Source organism: Saccopteryx bilineata, chromosome 8 (genome assembly GCF_036850765.1).
Source record: "Saccopteryx bilineata isolate mSacBil1 chromosome 8, mSacBil1_pri_phased_curated, whole genome shotgun sequence".
NCBI lineage: Eukaryota > Metazoa > Chordata > Mammalia > Chiroptera > Emballonuridae > Saccopteryx > Saccopteryx bilineata.
In genome coordinates, this window is record NC_089497.1 from 53,330,816 (window position 1) to 53,352,928 (window position 22,113).

At 39.0% G+C, this 22,113-nt stretch overlaps 1 protein-coding gene across 4 annotated transcripts in view; it reads right to left on the minus strand.

Annotated features, from left to right (window-relative positions):
- Positions 1–12,490: 12,490 nt before the first annotated feature.
- CCDC14 (coiled-coil domain containing 14) overlaps positions 12,491–22,113 on the minus strand; it is a 72,967-nt gene continuing 63,344 nt past the window's right edge. For 3 of the 4 annotated variants that reach the window (XM_066241513.1, XM_066241515.1, XM_066241514.1), the window contains exons 11-13: positions 21,551–21,769; positions 21,343–21,475; positions 12,491–14,003 (exon numbers count right to left, since the gene is read on the minus strand). In XM_066241513.1, coding sequence (XP_066097610.1) covers positions 13,067–14,003; positions 21,343–21,475; positions 21,551–21,769 — 1,289 coding nt within the window. In that variant the 3' untranslated portion in view covers positions 12,491–13,066. The remainder of the gene's footprint in view (positions 14,004–21,342; positions 21,476–21,550; positions 21,770–22,113) is intronic. The other variant, XM_066241516.1, reaches the window with a different exon arrangement.

Here is a 22,113-nt window from a genome sequence, read left to right on the forward strand (position 1 = left end):
AAGGATTTTCATCATAAATGGATTTTTATAATATGACCCATATATGTAAAACAATGATCAACTCCCTGAAATTTGTACAAATACAAGAATCTCTATAGGACTTTATAAGCATGGAGAAAATACTGAAAAGTCACACACTGGGTTGTGACTATAGGTTATAGTGTATGGCTATGGAAGAAGAAAGGGGATAATATGGGAAAAGGAGGTAAAGAGGGAAGGGCTGATGAGAAAAACATTTGTAAATCCATTTGTGTATATTGTAAATATAAAGAATGCTTGAAAGGATAATCAACATGTTAATCTTAGGATGGTGGATTTTAGATGGGATTTACTTTATATATTTATATAATGATCAAAGATTTACAATGAGATTTTTTTTAGATAAGCAGAAAAAAATGTATTTTACTAAAAAAAATGTAATTTGCAATACTAGCAACAGCAACAAAGTACCTAGGCATAAATCTCACTAAAGTTTAACAAGATCTTTATGGAGCATTACACAATACTAATGGATTAGGTCTTAATATAATGAGGTGGCAATTCTCCAAATTAACCTATAAATTTAAACCAATTCCAATAAAATCTCAAGAGAATTTTTCACAGAACTTGAAAACTAATCTCTCAATTCACACAGAAACGTAAAGGGCCCAGAATAGCCAAGACAATTTAGAAGATAAATAAGAAGAAAGAATCATCCTAAGATATCAAGACATGATAAATTTTCAATAATTAAAAGTGTGGTATTGCATAGAGGTAGAAAATAGATGAGGTTGCCTGACCTGTGGTGGCGCAGTGGATCAAGCGTCGACCTGGAACGCTGACATCGCCGGTTCAACACCCTGGGCTTGCCCGGTCAAGGCACATATGGGAGTTGATGCTTCCTGCTCCTCCCCCCCTTCTTCTCTAACATGAATAAATAAATAAATAAATAAAAAGAAAATAGATGAGGGAAACACACTAGAGAGAGCAGTCACAGACCCAGATATTGCAGAAATTAGTGAGTGACAAAGGTGATATTATACATTAGTGGGGGGACAGGATGGCAAACAAACATGGGTTGCTGTCCTGCTTTCAGAACCAACCCTATAAATGCCTGTATGCAGAAATGACAGACAGGTTAATAGATAACAGAACATAATATAAAAACACTGAGAAACTTTTAGGAGGACAGAAAGGGTTGTATTCCTACATGACTATGGGCAATGGCCAGGCAGATGAAGGGTTGTAAAAGAACAATCCCATTGTATTTTCTTCCCTCTTCACATGGTTCTGGATAAGTCAGTGCTGACCTCATCGCCTCTGTGAGCTCAAGAGGAATGCCAGCACAGTGCCACTGGAGGTCTGAGCAATGTCTGGCTGGTGGGGAGTAGCTAATAACAGGTAAAGATCAAGGTCTTGACCTCTGAGTACTCCTAACACCTATCCCAATCCTGACAAGAAATTCTTGAAAAAGGGCAGAGCCAAGGGAGAAGATACAGGACAAGTCAACTCATATGGGTTGATATATAGGGAATAATAAAGTCTACACTGAAATAACAGAAGTCATCAGTCTAGGCAACATTTTCTACCATATGACCCCACCCCACAACATCATGCACATTCTATAAACTCATCATGAAAGGTCCAAGTTATAGTCTGGATTTCAGTTACCTTTCCCAAATGTACATATACATTCCCTGCCTAGGTAACTAATATTCCAAAAAAAACCATGAATGTATAGGGAGAAGGAATAATATAAACAAGGGGCACATGCTTAACAGTCCACATGCTAAAGGAAAGAAAATCAACGGGTAAAACTGAAGAATTTAAAATACACACAATAAATGTGTTTAACAAGACAGGAGAGCATATTGGATAGATGACGCAGGAAGAGGCAATTATAAAGAACAAACTGTGAACAATATAACAGTTAAAATTAAGAATCAGTAAATAAATTTATCAGCAAAATAGATATAGCTGAAGAACAAATTAGTGAGATGAAAAATCATATCAGAAAACTTTCCCCAGAGAAGAATAGACACAGAAGTGGTAAAAATAAGAGACATGAAAGTTTGAGGTGGAAGCTTAATAGGAATCACAGAAAGAGAGAGAAAAAAAATTACAAGGAAATATTTGAAGAATTATTGACTGAAAATTCTCTAGAACGAGAAAAAGATATAAGATATTTGATTTAAAGAGCTAATTTAAAGAGCAAGAACAGGAGACATTAAAAAAAACAACAATATTGTCATACTCATTAGAGGGAAATTTAAGATCAGCAAAGCCAGAGAAAATTCTAAAGGTTTTCATACAGGTAAAATTATATCACTTTCAAAGCTACCAGGATCTGCCCCATGACAGGCGACTGAATAGCTACCCTGGCAATGAGAAAGGTCTAAGAGGTATAGTGCTGAAGGAAAACAAGTGTGAACCTAGGATTTTATACTAAAACTTCATGTTTTAAATTTATTGATTTTCCCATGCTTTTCAATTTTGTCTTCATTTCTTTTTTTTTATTTTTTTTATTTATTCATTTTAGAGAGGAGAGGGAAAGACAGAGAGAGAGAGAGAGGAGAGACAGAGAGAGAGAAGGGAGGGAGGAGCTGGAAGCATTAACTCCCATATGTGCCTTGACCAGGCAAGCCCAGGGTTTCGAACCGGCGACCTCAGCATTTCCAGGTCGATGCTTTATCCACTGCGCCATCACAGGTCAGGCCTTGTCTTCATTTCTGACATGGCTTAATTTATTCCTTCTATTTCTCGCCTAAGCTCTGCCAGGCCCTGGTTCATCATCTGTTGTCTCATCACCTAAGCTCTTGCTTATCTGCTCAATGTGCTTGATTTGAGTGAAAAGCTGTTTAATTCAGTTGTAAAAATTCATGGCCAAATATGTAGTCACAACTTTTATCTACTTATGGCAACATTTTCTTGGTGTTTTTAATTTACAGATTTATTTTTCCATTTCTTTCCTCTTTTCCCTCAAAATATTTTAATATAGCTCCTTTGATGCTACTTTTCTTAATTAAAAAAAATTTTTTTTACTTATTTAGTGATTTTTAAAGAGAAAGGAAGGGAGAGGGAGAGAAACACTGATTTGTTGTTCCACTTTTATGCACTCATTGGTTGATTCTCGTACGTGCCCTGACTGGGGATCAAACCCACAACCTTGGTGTATCAGGATGCTGCTCTAACGAACTGGGCTACCCAGCCAGGGCCTTATGATACTTCCTAATGACTCACCTTTTTGAAGCAAATAAGGAAGGTTTTTCCGGATCAGGTATTTACAGAATTCTTGCATATAAGACCTGGAATATTTTTTTGAATTCAGTTTTGTGAATGAATCTGTTTAGTGTTTACATCTCCACGTGGCAATGGGCATCTGTTTTTCCCCAAATGTAAAGCCTGTGAATCTCCTTCTCAGTGTCATAACTAAGGGTTTGATACTTCTCCCTCTGGGTGAGCTGTTCCTCACTGAGAACACTGCTCCGCTACCCCTTTCCGCCGCCATCTGGAGCCCCGCATCCCTCCCGTCTCTGCTCACAGGCCCCTGCATGGTCACCAGTGCGTCTGGGAGTCCTTCTAGCTAGTTTGTGGCTCGGTTTTAGCATTCTCTCCCAGTTTCCCTCGTTAATGGAGTTTGTACTCCTCTTGCTTGATTTCTACAAAGGAAGGTGAAAGAAGCAACTTTATACGACCATCTTTAAGTTGAAATCCAATGGAAACTATCATTACAATGTAAAAATATTCCAGTCCTGTCTCTTTTTTTTTTTTTCATGTATTTTTCCTGTCTCTTTTTTTTTTTTTTTAAATATTTTATTTATTCATTTTGGAGAGGAGAGAGAGAGAGAGGTGGGGGGGGGGCAGGGAGCAGGAAGCATCAACCCCCATATGTGCCCCAACCAGGCAAGCCCAGGGCTTTGAACTGGCAACCTTAGCATTCCAGGTCAATGCTTTAGCCACTGTGCCACCACAGGTCTATTCCAGTCCTTAGAGTCACCATGCAAAGATAGATTCTGAAAGTGACATCAAATAAATACGGAGGGTGTCTGTATGACACCCACCATGGTGTGTTTCTCAGAGCTTTGTGCCAGTTCCTTTGGTGTTGGGAGCCTTCTCCTTGGAAAATACAGCTTTTTGAGCTGGATAGGCTTTTTGAGGTCGTGTTTCCTTATTTGGTAGATCCTTGGGCTCCAGGTCCTCAGAAGCACACTTTGTCTTATTTGCTTTTAATGCTCAGTGTGTAGCACACAGTAGACAGCTAATAAATTATAAATGAGTGAAGGTCACATGAAGACATAAAACATGAAGACAAGAGTCACCGAGTCACGACTCCTGATCTAGGGTTCTTGGTCTTCTTTTTTTTTTTTTTTTTTTTTTTTTTTGTATTTTTCTGAAGCTGGAAACGGGGAGAGACAGTCAGACAGACTCCCGCATGCGCCCGACCGGGATCCACCCGGCATGCCCACCAGGGGGCGACGCTCTGCCCACCAGGGGGCAATGCTCTGCCCCTCCGGGGCGTCGCTGTGCGGCGACCAGAGCCACTCTAGCGCCTGGGGCGGAGGCCAAGGAGCCATCCCAGCGCCCGGGCCATCTTTGCTCCAATGGAGCCTTGGCTGCGGGAGGGGAAGAGAGAGACAGAGAGGAAGGAGGGGGTGGGGGTGGAGAAGCAAATGGGCGCTTCTCCTATGTGCCCTGGCCGGGAATCGAACCCAGGTCCCCCGCATGCCAAGCCGACGCTCTACCGCTGAGCCAATCGGCCAGGGCCGGGTTCTTGGTCTTCTAATGCATCATTATTAAAATAAACTTTCCCATAGATGAAATTATCATGGCTTAATTTAAGTGTCTCACATTCATCAATGATCTAGTATGACCTTCTCTCAAACTTTGGCCAAAGATACAAAACTACAATTTAAGTTCTTATACTCTTTCTGGGTATGTTAGGGGTTGAGAGAAGTTACTTTATCTGTTAATCATCCATTATTACAGCAATATGACCAGATGATCAGACTGGTTGAGATCCGGGAGGGAAGAGGTGATGACAGTGGTCTGAGTCTCAGTGGGGAAAAAAATCATTAGTGGAGTAGTGAGATTTGGATCATGGTTCAAATAGGGGAGACCTATTTACTCAAATATTTACATGTTGATTTCTTCTCATTTCTGCCTCAGCTTTCACTCTATTAACCATTTCCCTATCCTAAGACAGCAAATTTCTGACAGCACTGAAGGATCTTAAAAAAAATAAAATAAAAAGATTAGTTTTTCTCTCCATCCATGGAGGCTCTGGATTTCAAATTTTATTTTCCTTCACTCATTTCTTCTTGCCAAACCACAAACTACTACACTCCAAGAGGGTCTGTTCTGCTTGTGTTGGAGCTGCTGACTTTTAAAATATTTGATTCTGGTCTCCAACCTCACTCTGGGCCTAGAGCTCACAGCCAAGTACAGAATAATCTGGAATGGATGACGGGGTGAGAATATGCACTTTGGCTGTGTGTTCCCTACTGAGCACAGGCAATGTTCCTTGGTATAGGTTCCAACAAATGTGTAAGTCTCCAGCTCCAAAGGGGACCACTTTTTCCTCCTGGACAGTGTGTGATTCCTCTGCAAATCGCCTGGAGGTCTCTATGGAGAAATGAGCCATCTTCCCCGCCAGGCTGACCAGAAGATGGTGCTGAGTTCCTGGAAATGTCAGAGCTCACTGTGAATGTCAGTGTTAATGGAAGAAAAACTCGTGTAACTTTCCCTGTCTACTTTAAAAATAACTATAGTGATTTAAATAGAATTGGCCAAGTGACAGGTGGAAAAGTTGTTTTACTAGCATTACATGTTAAACAGATTTTTAAGAACATTGTGTGCCTTTCATAAAGCAAAACTTTAAGTGTCTAGCACAGTACACAGACCATGATGTAGACCACTGATGTATCTTTAGCGATCATTAGCATCTATTTAGTATTTGTAGTTCTCAAAGCATTTTCACTTATTTAATCCTCACAGATCCCAGAGGAAGATTCCTTATTATTAGACCATGCTAGTAGAGAGAGAATGGCATACAACTAGATTCTGGTGACAGATTTGGGTCCCCAGGGTCGAAATAGTCATAGGATTTAGCTGATAGTGGGAAGACTATAAGAAAGAAAGACTGAGACTCACAATATCTGGTTCAAGGTGTTAGCTGTGTGGCATGTTTATAAAGTCAATGTTTATAAAATACGAAGCAAAATTTTTCTACCATGAGTATTTTTTAGTCTTCTAAGTAGAAAATAGAAATGGCAATGTTCAAAACTTAGTGCTGAGATAGATGGAATTGTTAACAGAGACACCAGGAATGTCTCAGCCTTTAAAAAAAAAAACACATTTGTGACAAATAATGTCCTTCTATCTATAAATCTCCAGAGTTGGCAGGGCCATCCATTGACTGGAAGAATGGCTTCAGATAGAGTTTAAATACCCTGAGCAGAATTCTCATGGTTGCCTGAAGAGATGTACTGTCAAAATGCTAGAATACATGATTAAATATTGGTGAATCATAAAGTGACTATAGAGAACGTTAGTCAAATTCTCACATTTTATAACTGAAAAACAAGGCTCATACAGAAAAACAGAGCAGAACCTGTGTAAGAACCCAGGCCTCCTGGTCTAGTTCTTTTCACTATTCTTTATGACCTTTTAAGACCTGCCTTCAAGAACAACACTGCAGTTTGTATTACATGTGGGCTCTTCCTTTAGGGGTACATGAGGCCACTTGTTTCATCAGAACCTGTCTTTGAGGAACTGCTCATTTCTAGCGGGCCCTCAAGCTGTCCTAACATGATGCCACTCAACACTGAGAATGACAACGTGAATACTACCTGAGAACTCACCACAGCATGAATATGATCTGCAGTAATATATGACGACTAAAGATGGCCAACTCAATCTTTGTCCATTTTAAAACAATTTAAAAGTACAGGAAGTGATCATCTAACTGTATCCCGCTTGATTACACCACATCTGGAGTTCATTGCTCATGCTAGATTTGAATCTTAAGACATTGACAAACTGGAGGACAGCAGGCGAGGGAAAGCAGGATGTGGAGGGCTCTTTAAATGTTGTCATCAGTCACAGACTGTTCAGTGCCCTCCAGTTTTCTAAGTGCTTTGCCTACATTTATCACTCCCACAAATCAGCGAGGTAGGCTGGTGGGATAGATTATCCCTGCACTGGTGACATAGTTAAAAAATATTTTGCCCTATCTGTTGTCCTAAATATTTAACAGTCTGTGGCTTCTCCTCAGAACAAGCAGTAGTGTGTTTGCTAAACAAAAGTGATTTTTGTTTGCAAGTAAATGACAGGAATGAATGAAAGTTACAGGGAGGCTAGCTAGTACAGGGAGTTTAGATGTGTATAATAAAGCTATGAAAAAGCTGTTGCATGAATTCACTAACACTGAGAAAATCAAATCAAGCCAAATGACCATTTGTCAGGGATTTAGTTAAGCCCAACAAGAGTTATTTACCGCCAACTGTATGATAGACAGACACCAAGTGTCACAGGCGGTGTCAAAGATGAATAAATCCTGATCCCTGCCCTTAAGAAACATACAAGGAGCCTGACCAGCAGTGGCGCACTGGATAGAGTGCCAGCCTGGGGTCCTGAGGACCCAGGTTCGAAACCCCGAGGTTGCTGGCTTGAGTGTGGGCTCATCAGGCTTAAGCACAGGCTCATCTGGCTTGAGCGCAGGCTCATCCGGCTTGAGCGTGGGCTCACAAGCTTGAGTGTGGGGTCACTGGCTTGAGCATAGAATCATAGACATGACCCCATGGTTGCTGGCTTGAGCCCTAAGGTTACTGGCTTGAGAAAGGGGTCTCTGCTGAAGCCCCCCGCCCCACACCATCAAGGCACATATGAGAAGTAATCAATGAACAACTAAGGTGCCACAATGAATTGATGCTTTTCATCTCTCTCCCTGTCTGTCCATCTCTCTCTCCCCCACCAAAAAAGTAAAAAATGTACAAGGGACTAAGGTTGATACATGTACAGTAAACTAATACATGCATTAATAGAGATATATACAAGGTACACAGGTAATAAGAATGAGTAAGAATTTGTTAGGAGGAGCCAGGGCAAAAGAGTGGTCCAGGCAAAAAGAATATACACGGTGTGCTTGGGATCTTAACCAGAAGTAGATATTGCTGTCAAACAGCTTCCTTCTTTGGGTATGAGTGAGACAGATGACTTCAAAGGCCTTTCAAAAACCCAACTTGTAAGCCAAGCCTTTCAGAAGTATCTAACCATTTCTAATAATTTTCTGGGCAGTCCTACTTGGGCCAACTGCTTTAAATAAAATTGTGCCCAGTTCTCTACAAGTGGTATACTAACTAAAACACTGAGGTGTAATACAAGTATAGGACTCATTTGTTTAAGCAATTATGAACAGAAGGAAATTTAGAATTAACAGATTTGAAAGATGATTATTAGCTGGTAAATCAAATCCAACTTTCTCTAGTGGTATGGTTAAATTAGACTTTGAACCATAAATTTTGAGGAAAAGCCTCTTACTCTAATTATAAGTAAAACATAAGCCAATTCTGTTATTCTTTGTCCCTTTATAGTTTTTTTTCCCCCACAGTACTTATTCCTTTTCTTGTGTCCCACTGTAATGTCAGCTCCTGAGGACAAAGAATAGGTCTTTTTCATCGTTGTATTCTCTGAACCCAGATTAGAATCTGGCACATATTATTAGCTTTCAAGTCATTCACTCATTGAATGAATGAATCTTTTTTTTTAGCTGAAGGGATGGCCCCACAGGTGAGCACTAGATACATACTTCCTAAGATATGATTTGGCTGCAGGCCCTTTCTATCTAACTAGGCCTTGCAAGTCTACTCTTAATTTCCATGTAGTGTTAGCAGCCTTTATAACTTTTAAAGAATTTGACATATATGCCACCATTAATGAAATGGAAAGATTTCTGAAAGATTTGCTAAGCTCCAGGGTTGGTGGGAATTAGGGAAGAATTTGTACCAAGTAACTTCCTTAGTTTCTTTAGCCCCTCCCCTAGGGTCTCCACCTGTTCAGGTAGAATTGGATTCTTCCATCTTCAATGGTAGTCACAAGTATGAAATCCACTGTGAAATTTCCATTGTTACCACCACAGATCCAAGAAAGGACAACAAAATAGTGACAAAATACTGGAGGATGGTTCTTTTCTATTCTGCACCCAGTATCCACCAGGAGATACTGAATTCACCCTGGCCGAGGTTAGAGGACACTCCGTGATATGCTTCCCTCACTCTGGGGCATCTGAAAAGGACTGTGAGAGAAGGTGCATCGGGACCAGACTGACCCTTCTGAGACTGTGATGAGGCAATTCTATTGACTCCTGGTGTGAAGATGTAAAGAGGGCCACTGAAAATGGGCACTTTTTCTCTCCTTTTTATCCCACTCTCCATTTATAGCACTGTTAGAGACTAAACTTGGAATTTGTTAACTTGGAACTTAAGCAAGAACTTGCTTTTTCATTTTAGACCTTGCTCAGTGTGACTCAAAAGGTGATCAAATTGGAAAAACTGTAGTCATCTTTGATTCCCCCTTCTCTTTCATTTTCTAGTAAATCACCATGACTACTGAAAAATTTCAATTTGTCCTCTTTCACTTTTTTTTTTTGAGAGAGGCAGGAAGAGAGACAGAAACATTGAGCTGCTTATGTATGTGCTGACCCGGGAACTGAACCAGCAACCTCCACATTTGGGACAATCCTCCAACCAACCGAGCTATCAGGCCAGGGCTTTTATTATTATTATTATTGGTTGATTTTTTAGAGACAGAGAGAGGAAGGGAGAAACAGAGGAGAGGGAAGGAAAGCATTCATTTTTTGTTCCAATGAGTCATGCACCCATTGGTTGATCCCCATGCCCTGACTAGAGATCGAACCCACAACCTTGCTGTTTCCAGATGACACTAACCAACTGAGCTAACTGATCAGGGCCTCCCCTTTTCTTTTTTTTTTTTGCATTTTTCTGAAGCTGGAAACAGGGAGAGACAGTCTGACAGACTCCCGCATGCGCCCGACCGGGATCCACCCGGCACGCCCACCAGGGGGCGACGCTCTGCCCACCAGGGGGCGATGTTCTGCCCATCCTGGGCGTCGCCATGTTGCGACCAGAGCCACTCTAGTGCCTGAGGCAGAGGCCACAGAGCCATCCCCAGCGCCCGGGCCATTTTTGCTCCAATGGAGCCTTGGCTGCGGGAGGGGAAGAGAGAGACAGAGAGGAAAGCGCGGCGGAGGGGTGGAGAAGCAAATGGGCGCTTCTCCTGTGTGCCCTGGCCGGGAATCGAACCCGGGTCCTCCGCACGCTAGGCCGACGCTCTACCGCTGAGCCAACCGGCCAGGGCCCCTTTTCACTTTTATTGCCAAAGGCTTATCAATGTATGTCTGGACTATTGCAAAAGCTTTCTAAGTGGTCTGCAGTCTCTTTCTCCTCTAATCCTTATTCACCATCACTCAATGTAGTTTTCAGAAAACCCAATTTGGCCCTGGCAAGTTAGCTCAGTCGGTTAAGAGCGTGGTCTTAAAACAACAAGGTTGCAGGTTCGATTCCCCGGTCAGGGCATGCATGGGAAGCAACCAAAGTATGCATAACAGAGTGAAACAACAAAGGAATGCTTCCCTTCCCCCTCCCCTCTCTCTCCCTTCCTCTCTCTTTCTAAAAAAAATCACCCAATTTTACCTGGTGGTCCTCAGGTAAAAAAAAAACATGACCACCAAACAACCCAAATACCCAGTGGCTTCATGTTTCGTGGTTATTCCTCAGCCTGAAGTTTAAGACATTCTACAATTTGACCCCGACTCCTTTTTTTTTTTTACAGAGACAGAGAATCAGAGAGAGGGATAGACAGACAGGAACAGAGATGAGAAGCATCAATGATTAGTTTTTCGTTGCGCATTGCAACACCTAAGTTGTTCTTTGATTGTCTTCTCATATGTGCCTTGACTGTGAGCCTTCAGTAGACCTAGTAACCCCTTGCTCGAGCCGCGACCTTGGGTCCAAGCTGGTGAGCTTTGCTCAAATGAGAGGAACCTGCACTTAAGCTGGCGACCTTGGGGTCTTGAACCTGGGTCCTAGGCATCCCAGTCCGATGCTCTATTCACTGCGCCACCGCCTGGTCAGGCTTGACCCCGACTCTTAACCAACTGAGCTAACTGGCCAGGGCCAAAATAGGTGTTATCATCATCTGTTATTACCATTATCATAAAACTCTGACCCCTCTATTTCAGTCATATTGGTGTACCTACCATGCTCTTAATATATCCCTCAACCAACCCCCACATTTTGTGATACTGACTTTCTATGGGGTTAACTGTTTGAGGATACACACAGGTTTATTTGAATCCTATACATTCTTTAAGATCCAAATGAAGTTTCTTCTCTTCTGTCTTCCCCTACCCCTTTTTGGCTTCCTTCCTCTCTAAACTTCTATGAAACCCACTGTCTCTTCCACTTTGTGAGAGTCATGTTCCACCTTGAAACTGAACTGAACTCTTTCATGTTTTCTGCCGTGTGTATCAAATAGTCCCTCATCATTCCAGAAGCAGTCCCTCCAGGGTATTCCAGTCTCATCTGTTCTTCAATCAAATTATTAACTCCTAATTAAGTGAACACATAAGAATTTAAAATTTTTCTTTGTACATAAGGATGCTTGTCCTGTATTCAGGGCAAAATAGAACAATATTTTTGTATTATATAATCTTACAAATTTACTTCTGCATATGAATAACAATTGAATATTTAAGGGTAGACAGATGACACAGTATTTTCTTTCTTGCTTTATTATTTTGTATTTCTAAACTGTACTTCTGAACTTATGTGTTCAAGAGTTGAGACGTTAGCTCCAAATAAACCAATGTATCAATTTATGAATACTAGAAGTAAGAAAAATTAAAAGTATTAATGGACAATTCTGTGAAAATAGCCTAGACTCCATGTAATATTTCTTAGACGTAAGAAATTTCTATTTATAAAGCCTATATATGTCACACTATAACTGCGTACTTCAGAAATTGTGGCATCAACACTTAAAAAAACAGCAGAAGGAGGTTCTGGGACCAGCAGAACAACACTCTTTAATGTTAACGCCTGTTCAAGCACTAAACGGGCAGGTGACTCATGTGGAGTATTAGTGATAGCACAGCGCTCCGCTTCCTAAGCGTTCAGCTGTGCTGCCTGCATGGAGGGAGGAGATACTGAGCAGTTAAGGGTACCAGCAGAGAAGCAGAGTCCACCTCGTTCACAGTAGCTACAGAGCAGAGAAAGTTCTCAGCTTAAGTGCTGAAAATAACTGGTCCAGAAAAGCAGAATTCGAACCAATGTAAGATTTACAAGTTTTGTCATGTTCAAATCTAATAAGGACAAGAAATAAATACTTCCTATTTATTTTAAAAAGCCAAGTTGCTAAAATTCAAATTTATTTGTTAGTATTTATCAGTCTGACTTTATTTTTATAGGTGTTAAAATGCATTCAGAATAAAAACAAGTGTCAAAGTTTTAAGAAACCATATGCTAACTTAGGATGTTACCTGTTATTTTTATTGGACCACTTAATGTTTTTTAATAAGTAGAGTATTTTCTGTCTTAATGTTTATACATCTCACCAGAAACACTGGCCTGTAGCACAGAGTATCCCATATAAAAAACACAATGCCATTAAGAAAACAGAACGGAATCCTAAAAGAGAAACTCTAGTTTGAATACAGTAAATTGTATCCAAAGATAACCTTCCAATTATCCTTTAGAGAATCCTTCCAACCTGCACCCTTCACCCAGCAGGGTAAAAAAAGAAATCTAACTGCTAAGTACTAAAATAAAATATTAATAATATTTCCCTAGTTATCTACAACTTTCTTCTCTTAGAAAGTGACGATTTAAAATGACTTATTTTTATAAGCTCCACAGTGTCAATATATTCCAATAATAAGTTTATTATTCAATTTATTTTTCATACATAATTATATAAAACATCACTTCTCTATAAAGAAATTTAAAATATACATTCAACATAACCAAGTTCTATTCTTAAAAATAGGTACACAATCTATGTTTTTCCGAGTTCATTTCTCTAGAAGACCAGACCGTAAGGACTCTTGGAGTCGAGCAATGTTGGCATCCAGTGCTGCAAGGCCATTTCGGAAGTCCTGCTCATCACGAGAAGTGAACGTTGAAAAAGAAGAGATGCTCCAATCAGATGTCAAGTCAGAATTTAAAAAGCTTCCATCAGAGACAGCACTATTTTTCACTGGAAAGCTGCTGCTCTGGTAAGTGGAGGGGCCGGGACACACAGCCGGGTCCTGTGGCACCTCAGTGGCAGCAGGGATCTTACAGATGGCTTCCTTTATTATCTCCAGGAGCTGCTTGTCCTCCATTTCAGCTGTTCCGGAAAATTTCTCAAGTGCACCTTCTGCTTCTTTTTTGGAAGAAGAACAAACTCCAGATGTGCATGATTTGCTTTCTTTTCCAGAGACAGGTCCACCGTTGCTGAGCAGCTGTGGTGGAGCTACACTGGTCTGTGGCTGGGGGGACAATCTCTTAAATAGTGGTGATTTCCTCTTAGACATGCTTCTAGCAAACGGAATATAAATTGTATTGTCCAGGTTACACTCACCTTCTATTAAAGTTGTAACTTCGCTCTCCTCATCGGAATCCTGTTTCAGAAGAGTAGAAATGATTCCAGGGGCTAATACTTTCTCCGCGCTCCTGGTGGTCCTGTGCTGAGGGCCTTTGGAAGGCAGAACATTTTCATAGGACCTACCTAGCACTGTGTTTTCCTCATTGTTATTTGTAGAAAGTGGCTCCGAATGTGTAAAAGTGTGATCTGTTTCTAACTTATTCAGGTAGTTCATTATGAACATTTGAGCAGAGATTGGGTCATGTTGAGGTTGTTTTTCATAAATGTTCAGAAGTGATTTGGTTAGATTATTCCTAGGCTTGCAGCGGGCAGTATCCATGCTAAGATCTGAGAGCAGCTTTGCCATACTGGTCTGTAAAGTTCTGTTAAGAAGAATTTAGTATACTAATTATTATTTTACCCATTTCTTTCAAGTATTTATATATACATCATCTTTAAAAAAAGGATGTGAGGTAAGTGCCTGGTTCTTACTATGGAGAAAAGAAACTAAAAGCACAAAATCATAGAATATGCTTTTCAATGAATAAATTAAAATAAATAATGAAAGATCTTGGGCTGCATCAAATATAATATTATGTCTAAAAATAGAGGCTTGGTGGCCCTGGCCGGTTGGCTCAGCGGTAGAGCGTCAGCCTAGCGTGCGGAGGACCCGGGTTCGATTCCTGGCCAGGGTACATAGGAGAAGCGCCCATTTGCTTCTCCACCCCTCCGCCGCGCTTTCCTCTCTGTCTCTCTCTTCCCCTCCTGCAGCCAAGGCTCCATTGGAGCAAAGATGGCCCGGGCGCTGGGGATGGCTCTGTGGCCTCTGCCTCAGGCGCTAAAGTGGCTCTGGTCGCAACATGGCGACGCCCAGGATGGGCAGAGCATCGCCCCCTGGTGGGCAGAGCGGCGCCCACATGGTGGGCGTGCCGGGTGGATCCCGGTCGGGCGCATGCGGGAGTCTGTCTGACTGTCTCTCCCTGTTTCCAGCTTCAGAAAAATGAAAAAAAAAAAAAAAAAAAAATAGAGGCTTGGAAAAGTTTTTACTCTTAAGGTATGAAGATGCTTTATTTTTAAGAAATGCTGCAAAATGGTAAGTATGCTACTCATTTGGTAGTGGATTATGTTAGTAATAATTTCTCTCCATTTCTAATATATATTCAAAGAACACTGGAACGATACTGGAAAAAAAGAATGGTTAGAAAATTATCTGGCATAAAGCGATGTAAGCAACAGCTAAACACCAGGAAGAGTGTGATTTAAGGAAAACTGCACAGAATTTAAAGTCAGAAATAGAATGAATGGATCACTAGCTGTGACCTTGGGCAAGTCACTCAACCTTTCTGAATCTCAAGTTCCTCAATTGCAAAATGAAGATAGTTCAGAATTACAATGAGCATTAAATAACATAAAATATAAGGATAACATGCTTAGCACAGTTTCAGTCTAAATGGGTGTTCATTTAGTGCAGGGTAGTCAATCTTTTTATACTTACCGCCCACTTTTGTATCTCTGTTAGTAGTAAAATTTTCTAACCGCCCACCGGTTCTACAGTAATGGTGATTTATAAATATAAAGTAGGGAAGTAACTTTACTTTATAAAATGTATAAAGCAGAGTTACAGCATATAATAATAATAACTTACCAAGTACTTTATGTCAGATTTTCGCTGTTTGGCAGAATAAATCTTTACAAAATAACTTACTATAGTTAAATCTATCTTTTTATTTATACTTTGGTTGCTCCACTACCACCCACCATGAAAGCTGGAACGCCCACTAGTGGGCGGTAGAGACCAGATTGACTACCACTGATTTAGTGGGAACTTTTATGAGTAGTCCCATTAAAGCCATTGTATACCAATGGCTTCAGTCTATTTGAATTCAATCACATATGCACATTTGGTAAGAAAAAGAAACACACCAATCTTTAAAAAGATACAAAAAACATCAAAAATCAAAAATTTTTAATGTGATTTTTCTTGGCCTATCAAATTAACATAATAAAATAAAAATACCCACTGTTAGAGAAGTTGGAAAAGCAGGTATTACTAGTGCACACTGGTATAACTTCTGGAGAACACACTGGCAATACATCAGATTTATATATCTCACACCTGTAGACCCACCAATTAAAACTTCTAGGAATTTATCTGATTGATATAACTATAAATAATAGGCTGGGCCCTGGCCGGTTGGCTCAGCGGTAGAGCGTCGGCCTGGCGTGCAGGGGACCCGGGTTCGATTCCCGGCCAGGGCACATAGGAGAAGCGCCCATTTGCTTCTCCACCCCCACCCCCTCCTTCCTCTCTCTCTCTTCCCCTCCCACAGCCAAGGCTCCATTGGAGCAAAGATGGCCCGGGCGCTGGGGATGGCTCCTTTGCCTCTGCCCCAGGCGCTAGAGTGGCTCTGGTTGCGGCAGAGCGACGCCCCGGAGGGGCAGCGCATCGCCCCCTGGAGGGCAGAGCTTCGCCCCTGGTGGGCGTGCCGGGTGGATCCCGGTTGGGCGCATGCAGGAGTCTTTCTGGCTGTCTCTCCTCATTTCCAGCTTCAGAAAAAGAAAAAAAGAAAAAGAAAAAATAATAGGCTGTACCCAAAGATATATTTACAAAGATATAATTTACAATGAAAAAATAGATGAATTTAATATCTTTATCTTCAAATACAGTGGGCTGTTTTAGGTGAATTATGATATAACTACATCACAGCCTTTTATGTTAATGTTGTAAAGAATGAATAATGATGGAAAAATGTTCATTATATGAGGTTAAATTAAAAAGAGCAGGCCATAAATAACATGCATACAATACTATTTTTGTATAAACAATCACCACATCTAAATGAAATACTAAAAAGAAATCTCTTTACTAAACAGCAGTGATTATATAATATCTCTGGATACAGAATGCGAAATTTCTTTTTCCCTACAAAATAAAGTTATTTTTCCAACTTGACTTATACCGTCATCCTAAACATCCTCTATTTTTTGTTCTTATTGCTTTTAAAATGACAATGGTTTCTGCCATTTTTTTCGTATACCTACTCCAAGGAGCTAATGAGATATTATTAAAGAAAAAAATATTATAGGAACATCTCATTAAAGGAATGCTAAAATTAATAATGACCCACTACTTAATTCAGTCAGAACTGCACACTGGAATTTTTATTTATTTTTGGAAAAGGAATACATAGTTATGATGAAGTTTCTTTCCAGACTTAATTTTGAATAAAATGTTATCTTTGCTGTGGACAAAATCACTGATCAAGGAAGGAAGAGAACAACATTCATTAATAATAGCTCAGAATATGGAAATTAACATCAACCATTAAGCTTCTGATATATAAACAAAATGTGACTCACCACTGTCTCTGAAATTAAAACAAAAATCTCTATAATTAAAAAATGAGAATATGTTAAAAATTTAAAACACCTAATAGCTACAATGTGAATATATTTGTGTTTTTGTAACATGGTAAGCACACTAATTCTTCAACACTTAGAAAAATGGCACATTTCATGTGACATGCAAGGTTGTTCCTTAGCTGGTTATAAAAATATACTAATTTAAATAACTATCAGCACAAGAGTACTCTTAGAAACTATTATAAGATTTACTACTTATTTACCTAAAATATATTAATACTCCCCACATTTTAATGATTTTATATGTGTTGTAGTAAAATCTAAAAAAATGATAAAGACGTTTTCAAAATTATTGAAGGTTGGAGAAGGCAGAGAAAGAAGGTTTAGGAGGATATTTGTTTGGAACTTGTGTATGTATCTTCTAGTTCCATTATCCCTCCAGAATAGTCGGAGAAAGACATTCAGAACTTTTGTGAAATCTCTTTTCACACATACAGCCCTGGCCCGGTTGCTCAGTGGATAGAGCATTGTCTTGGCATGGTGAGGTTGCGGGTTCAATCTCTGGTCAGGGCACATATGAGAAGCAACCAATGCATGCACAGTAAATTGAACAACTAAGTGTAACGAGTTCATGCTTTTCTCTCTCTCTTTCTCCCTTCCTTTCTCTCAAATCAATGGGAAAAAGTTTTTTAAAACCACATACCTACAAAAGACATACACCTATCTGAGGTGCATTGCTGTAGGGAAGAGGAATGAGGTAGATTAATGTGAAGATTTATTTGTCTGTATTGCTGGATGTTGCTAATTTACCTATTTTTTTCTTTAATTTACCTCTTAATGTCAAAGTAAAATTAAAGTGGTCATAGTAGCCTAGCTATATTACTAGAAATATTCTTAATTAATTTAATGGCAAAAGGTATCACCAAAAATATTATAAATGACCAACATGGATGAATTTTGATACAATTAGTCTCAAAGCCAGATTATTTTGCTTGTAATTTAAAGAACAGAATAAACATCAACGGGTATATATGTACTTCATTCTGAAGCTGTTATTCAATCTTGAGAAAATGTAGTAGTAGTATCAACCCTTCTAAGACATTATGCTAAGCCAGCCCACAAATGATTCTATAATCATTTAAAATTAATCTAATGGATAGCAGTCATGAGTCAGGATTCATGCCAGCATAAAAAGAAAAGGTCCTTGGCAACAATGGAAAAACTGATGGGAGAATTTTTGAGAGTCGTAAGGCGATAATATATCTATATGTCTAATAGTGGAGACAGTCTTTTCTAAGAACAAATAAAATAAAATACAAGAATTAATGAGCTTTCAGTTCCCATGCTGTTGGCTTTGGGTAAATGTTAAAGACTGCTGTTGCAAGCAAATCCTTTTTCATTCCTAATAAACACCGAAAAAGGCGGGCTGTGTGTTATTTTGAAAGAATTCACAGGTACAAAGGTATCTTTTACAAAGGCAGAAAGATCTCTCAATAATGAGTCATTTTCTCTCAGAGAGAAGCTGTCCTTTCAAAATAGTAAGGAAGGCGAAAGAAGGAACCCAAAATCTTGGCTCAGGTCCCAGCTTAGGCACCAACTAGCTGTGACAGTCAGGAAGTCCCTTCACTTCTCTGGGCTTCCATTTATGCTAACTTCTGGCATAATTATACCACCACTTACTCTGAAACTGTTCTTACATTTTTGTTAATTTTCTTCACAAATGTACCACACATGTTAAATAGCTTTTAGTCCAGTTTATCCTTAAAAAAACATGTTATCTCCCTACATAGCATTACAAAAGGTGTATCTCCCCACAAAGCACTAGAATAAGCTTTTTGCTTGATATTGTGGATATTTAGCACCTAAAGTGATTAAATATTTTTGTGTGTGTTTCATACACACATATTTGAAACATAATATGCAAAAAATGTTTGTTGAATAAATAATTAAGTAAATGTCTCCAACCATTTATCCATTCATCTCTCAGGTTAAAAAAAAATGCTAAGGTTTACTTAGACTACATGAAGCATGAAGTTGTTACCAGAAATAAACTATTTTATCTAAGGCCATGAGATGTGCAAGAGCAAAAGAAAACATGGCTAGGAATTAAGACATGGAAGTTCTAGCCCCAGCTCTGTTATTAAATTTCTATTAATATATAATTTGCATGGTCCCAGTTCCCCCATCTATGAAAATGCAGATATTAAAATCTTCCTTCCATACATGAGGACAAATAAAACAATAAATATGGGAGAGAAATTTTTTTTAAAAAAAATTAAAGTACTTTATAAATAAAAGATAATAGCAGTTTCTGAGTTCATGCCCATAAAGGAGCTAGATTTTGTAGTATGAAGAAAAAACTATGAGAAGAAAAGAAGACTCACAGGGAACGGGATCCTCTGTGTCAGTTTCTGTGTGGGGCTGAGAATTAAGCACCTGGAGTGGCGGAGACGCTCCCAGTGCTAAGCAGCTGCATGTGGACACTGGCCACACTGACAGTTTTTCTTTTTCAAATTGACTATATACCATATATACTTAAAAGTTTATTGAGATATAACTTATATGCTATATTGAATATACCTTTTAAAAGTATACAACTTAGTGGTTTTTAGTATTTAGAGTTGTATAATCCTCTTTAATTTCAGAACATTTTCATCATCTTAAAAAGTAATTCCATACCCATCAGTAGTTACTCACTACGTCTTCTCCTCTTTTTCCAGCCCTTGGCAACCACTACTCTACTGTTATTTCCAGGAGCTTGCCTATTCTGGACATTTCATTTAAATGGAATCATACAATATGGTGCCTTTTGTGACTGGCTCTTTTACCACAAATATGTGATAACAACAGAGTTTTTTTGTTTTTGTTTTTGTGACAGAGACAGAGAGAGGGACAGACAGACAGGAAGGGAGAGAGATGAGAAGCATCAATTCTTCGTTGTGGCACCTTAGTTGTTCACTGATTGCTTTCTCACGTGCCTTGACGGGGGGGGGGGGGGGAGGGGAGGCTACAGCACAGTGCGTGACCCCTTGCTCAAACCAGTGACCCTGGGCTCAAGCTGGTGAGTCTTTCTCAAACCAGATAAGCTTACGCTCAAGCTGGCAACCTTGCTGTTTTGAACCTGGGTCCTTTGCATCCCAGTGTAACGTCCTATCCACTGCCCCACCTCTTGGTCAAGCAACAACACAAAAGTATCCTCAGAAGAGAAGTTTTCTCCTTTGGAAACCTTATAGACTTTCATAAGAAGGGAAATTCTCTCAATTACTTGTACTTTGAACAGAGCAGAACAGACCAACATTTTAGAAAAGCTGACTAAAGCCTAATTAATTATAACACAATGCAGATACAGGAAGTGTCGTTTGCTTTTCCCACTGTTCAATGAAGTTTGAATGAAATTATTCTTTGAAATGTAAATGTGGACAAAAAGCAATATTTCTTTGCTAACAGAGCTTATATAAAGTCATTTCAAATGTTTACAAAACTAAATTAATAAATTAAATATTACATATATATTACTATTTCATCTATTTTCCTAAAAGTTTACAATTCAAAATGGGCCCTCTCATTTGAAATACAGAGGAGATTGTTTTATATTCAGGATTTTTTTATATTGGGAACTATAAATTTCCAGAATCATTCAAAAGCATGGTCAGATAAGATATTCAGGCCTAAAATAACTGGCTTCTCTTCTGGAATTTTAAAAAGTAGTGGAAAATCCAATTCTTAGCAAATATCTGAAGAGAAAACTAAACTTTATAAGTATGTATCATATGATAATTGAGTGAAGTGATTTTATTTCAGTAAAGACTTAAGAACATAGAAATTAAGAATAGCTGCCAACTCTCTCATTCTACTGATATTTGAGGCTCAAAGAAGCTAAATGACTTATCCAAGATCATGTGGCATTAGAACCTATTGTGCTAAGTGCTTCTCCTGTGATACTTCTTTGTCCCCCGCAATCAACCCTATTCTTGCCCCCACTTTACAGCTGAGGTTTAGGGACGAGTAACCTGCTCAAAGTCATTTAGCTAAAACATTTAGCTAAAACAGGGTAGAGCTAGGATGGCACTCAGTTTTCTCTAGCTTTTTAGAACCAGAGAGCTCCTAACCATTTTGGTAAATAAATCTTCAGCTCCACATCAGAGCCCTTTTTCTGGAATCTCATGGTTTAAAAAAGTATTTGCCAGATTTCACATTTCTAAATTTAACTTATTTGAAACAGAATAAAAACAAACAAACTAGAAATTAGCAAAAACACTGACAAAATAAGGGAAAGAGAGCAAGTCTAAAATTATTTTGAAGTTTATACAATAGATATATCTATTAAAAGGAATAAGTTATTCAAATGGTCAATATTACCTGGTTAGGTCTCTCAGTCGAGTCACCTCGGCATCACGCTGACGTAATGTTATTCCCAATATCTGATTTTCCTTTTCAGCAGCTTCTAATTTAAACTGGCAGCTTTTCAGATTGACCTCGGCTTCTTCTAATTCTAAAATGACAAATAACTTTCGGTTTCCTTATTCCTTTTTAAAAATGTGACCATAACTACAGCTCAAATACATACCAATTTTTATTCTAGTTGTCTCAATGTCAAATTGCTGTTTATTTTCAAGTATGGTTTGATCTTTCTCTTTAAATATACCAGCAAACTTTTTGTTTTCATCTTTCTGATTTTCAATCACCTTTAAAAGCTCTTCATTTTTACTCTGTAGTAATTCCTGGCTCTTTAGTGACTCCTGTAATTGATTTTGCAGTGACATATTCAATGACTGAAGGGAAAACACTGTAAGACAAAACAGATCAAATGATTGTTTCCCCAATTTAAAGAGCGAAAACCCAGAAAAGACCTGTTTTTAAAAAAGAAAAGGCTTAGAATTTATTAATTCTATTTAATAATTATATGTTTGAGCAGTTCTATGCTAATACTAAATGTTTATTAAAAAAAAAAATTCAAAAAGTGAGTGACGTCACGGAAATGGCGCCGTGAGAAGCGCGTCCGACAGCTCTCCCCTAAATCACAACAAATTTATCAACTAGAAACAGAAAAATTTATCCTCGGAGCATTCCGGAGTTCCACACAAACTGAAAGCAAAAGGACTGTTATCACTTGAATCTGAGAGACGAGGG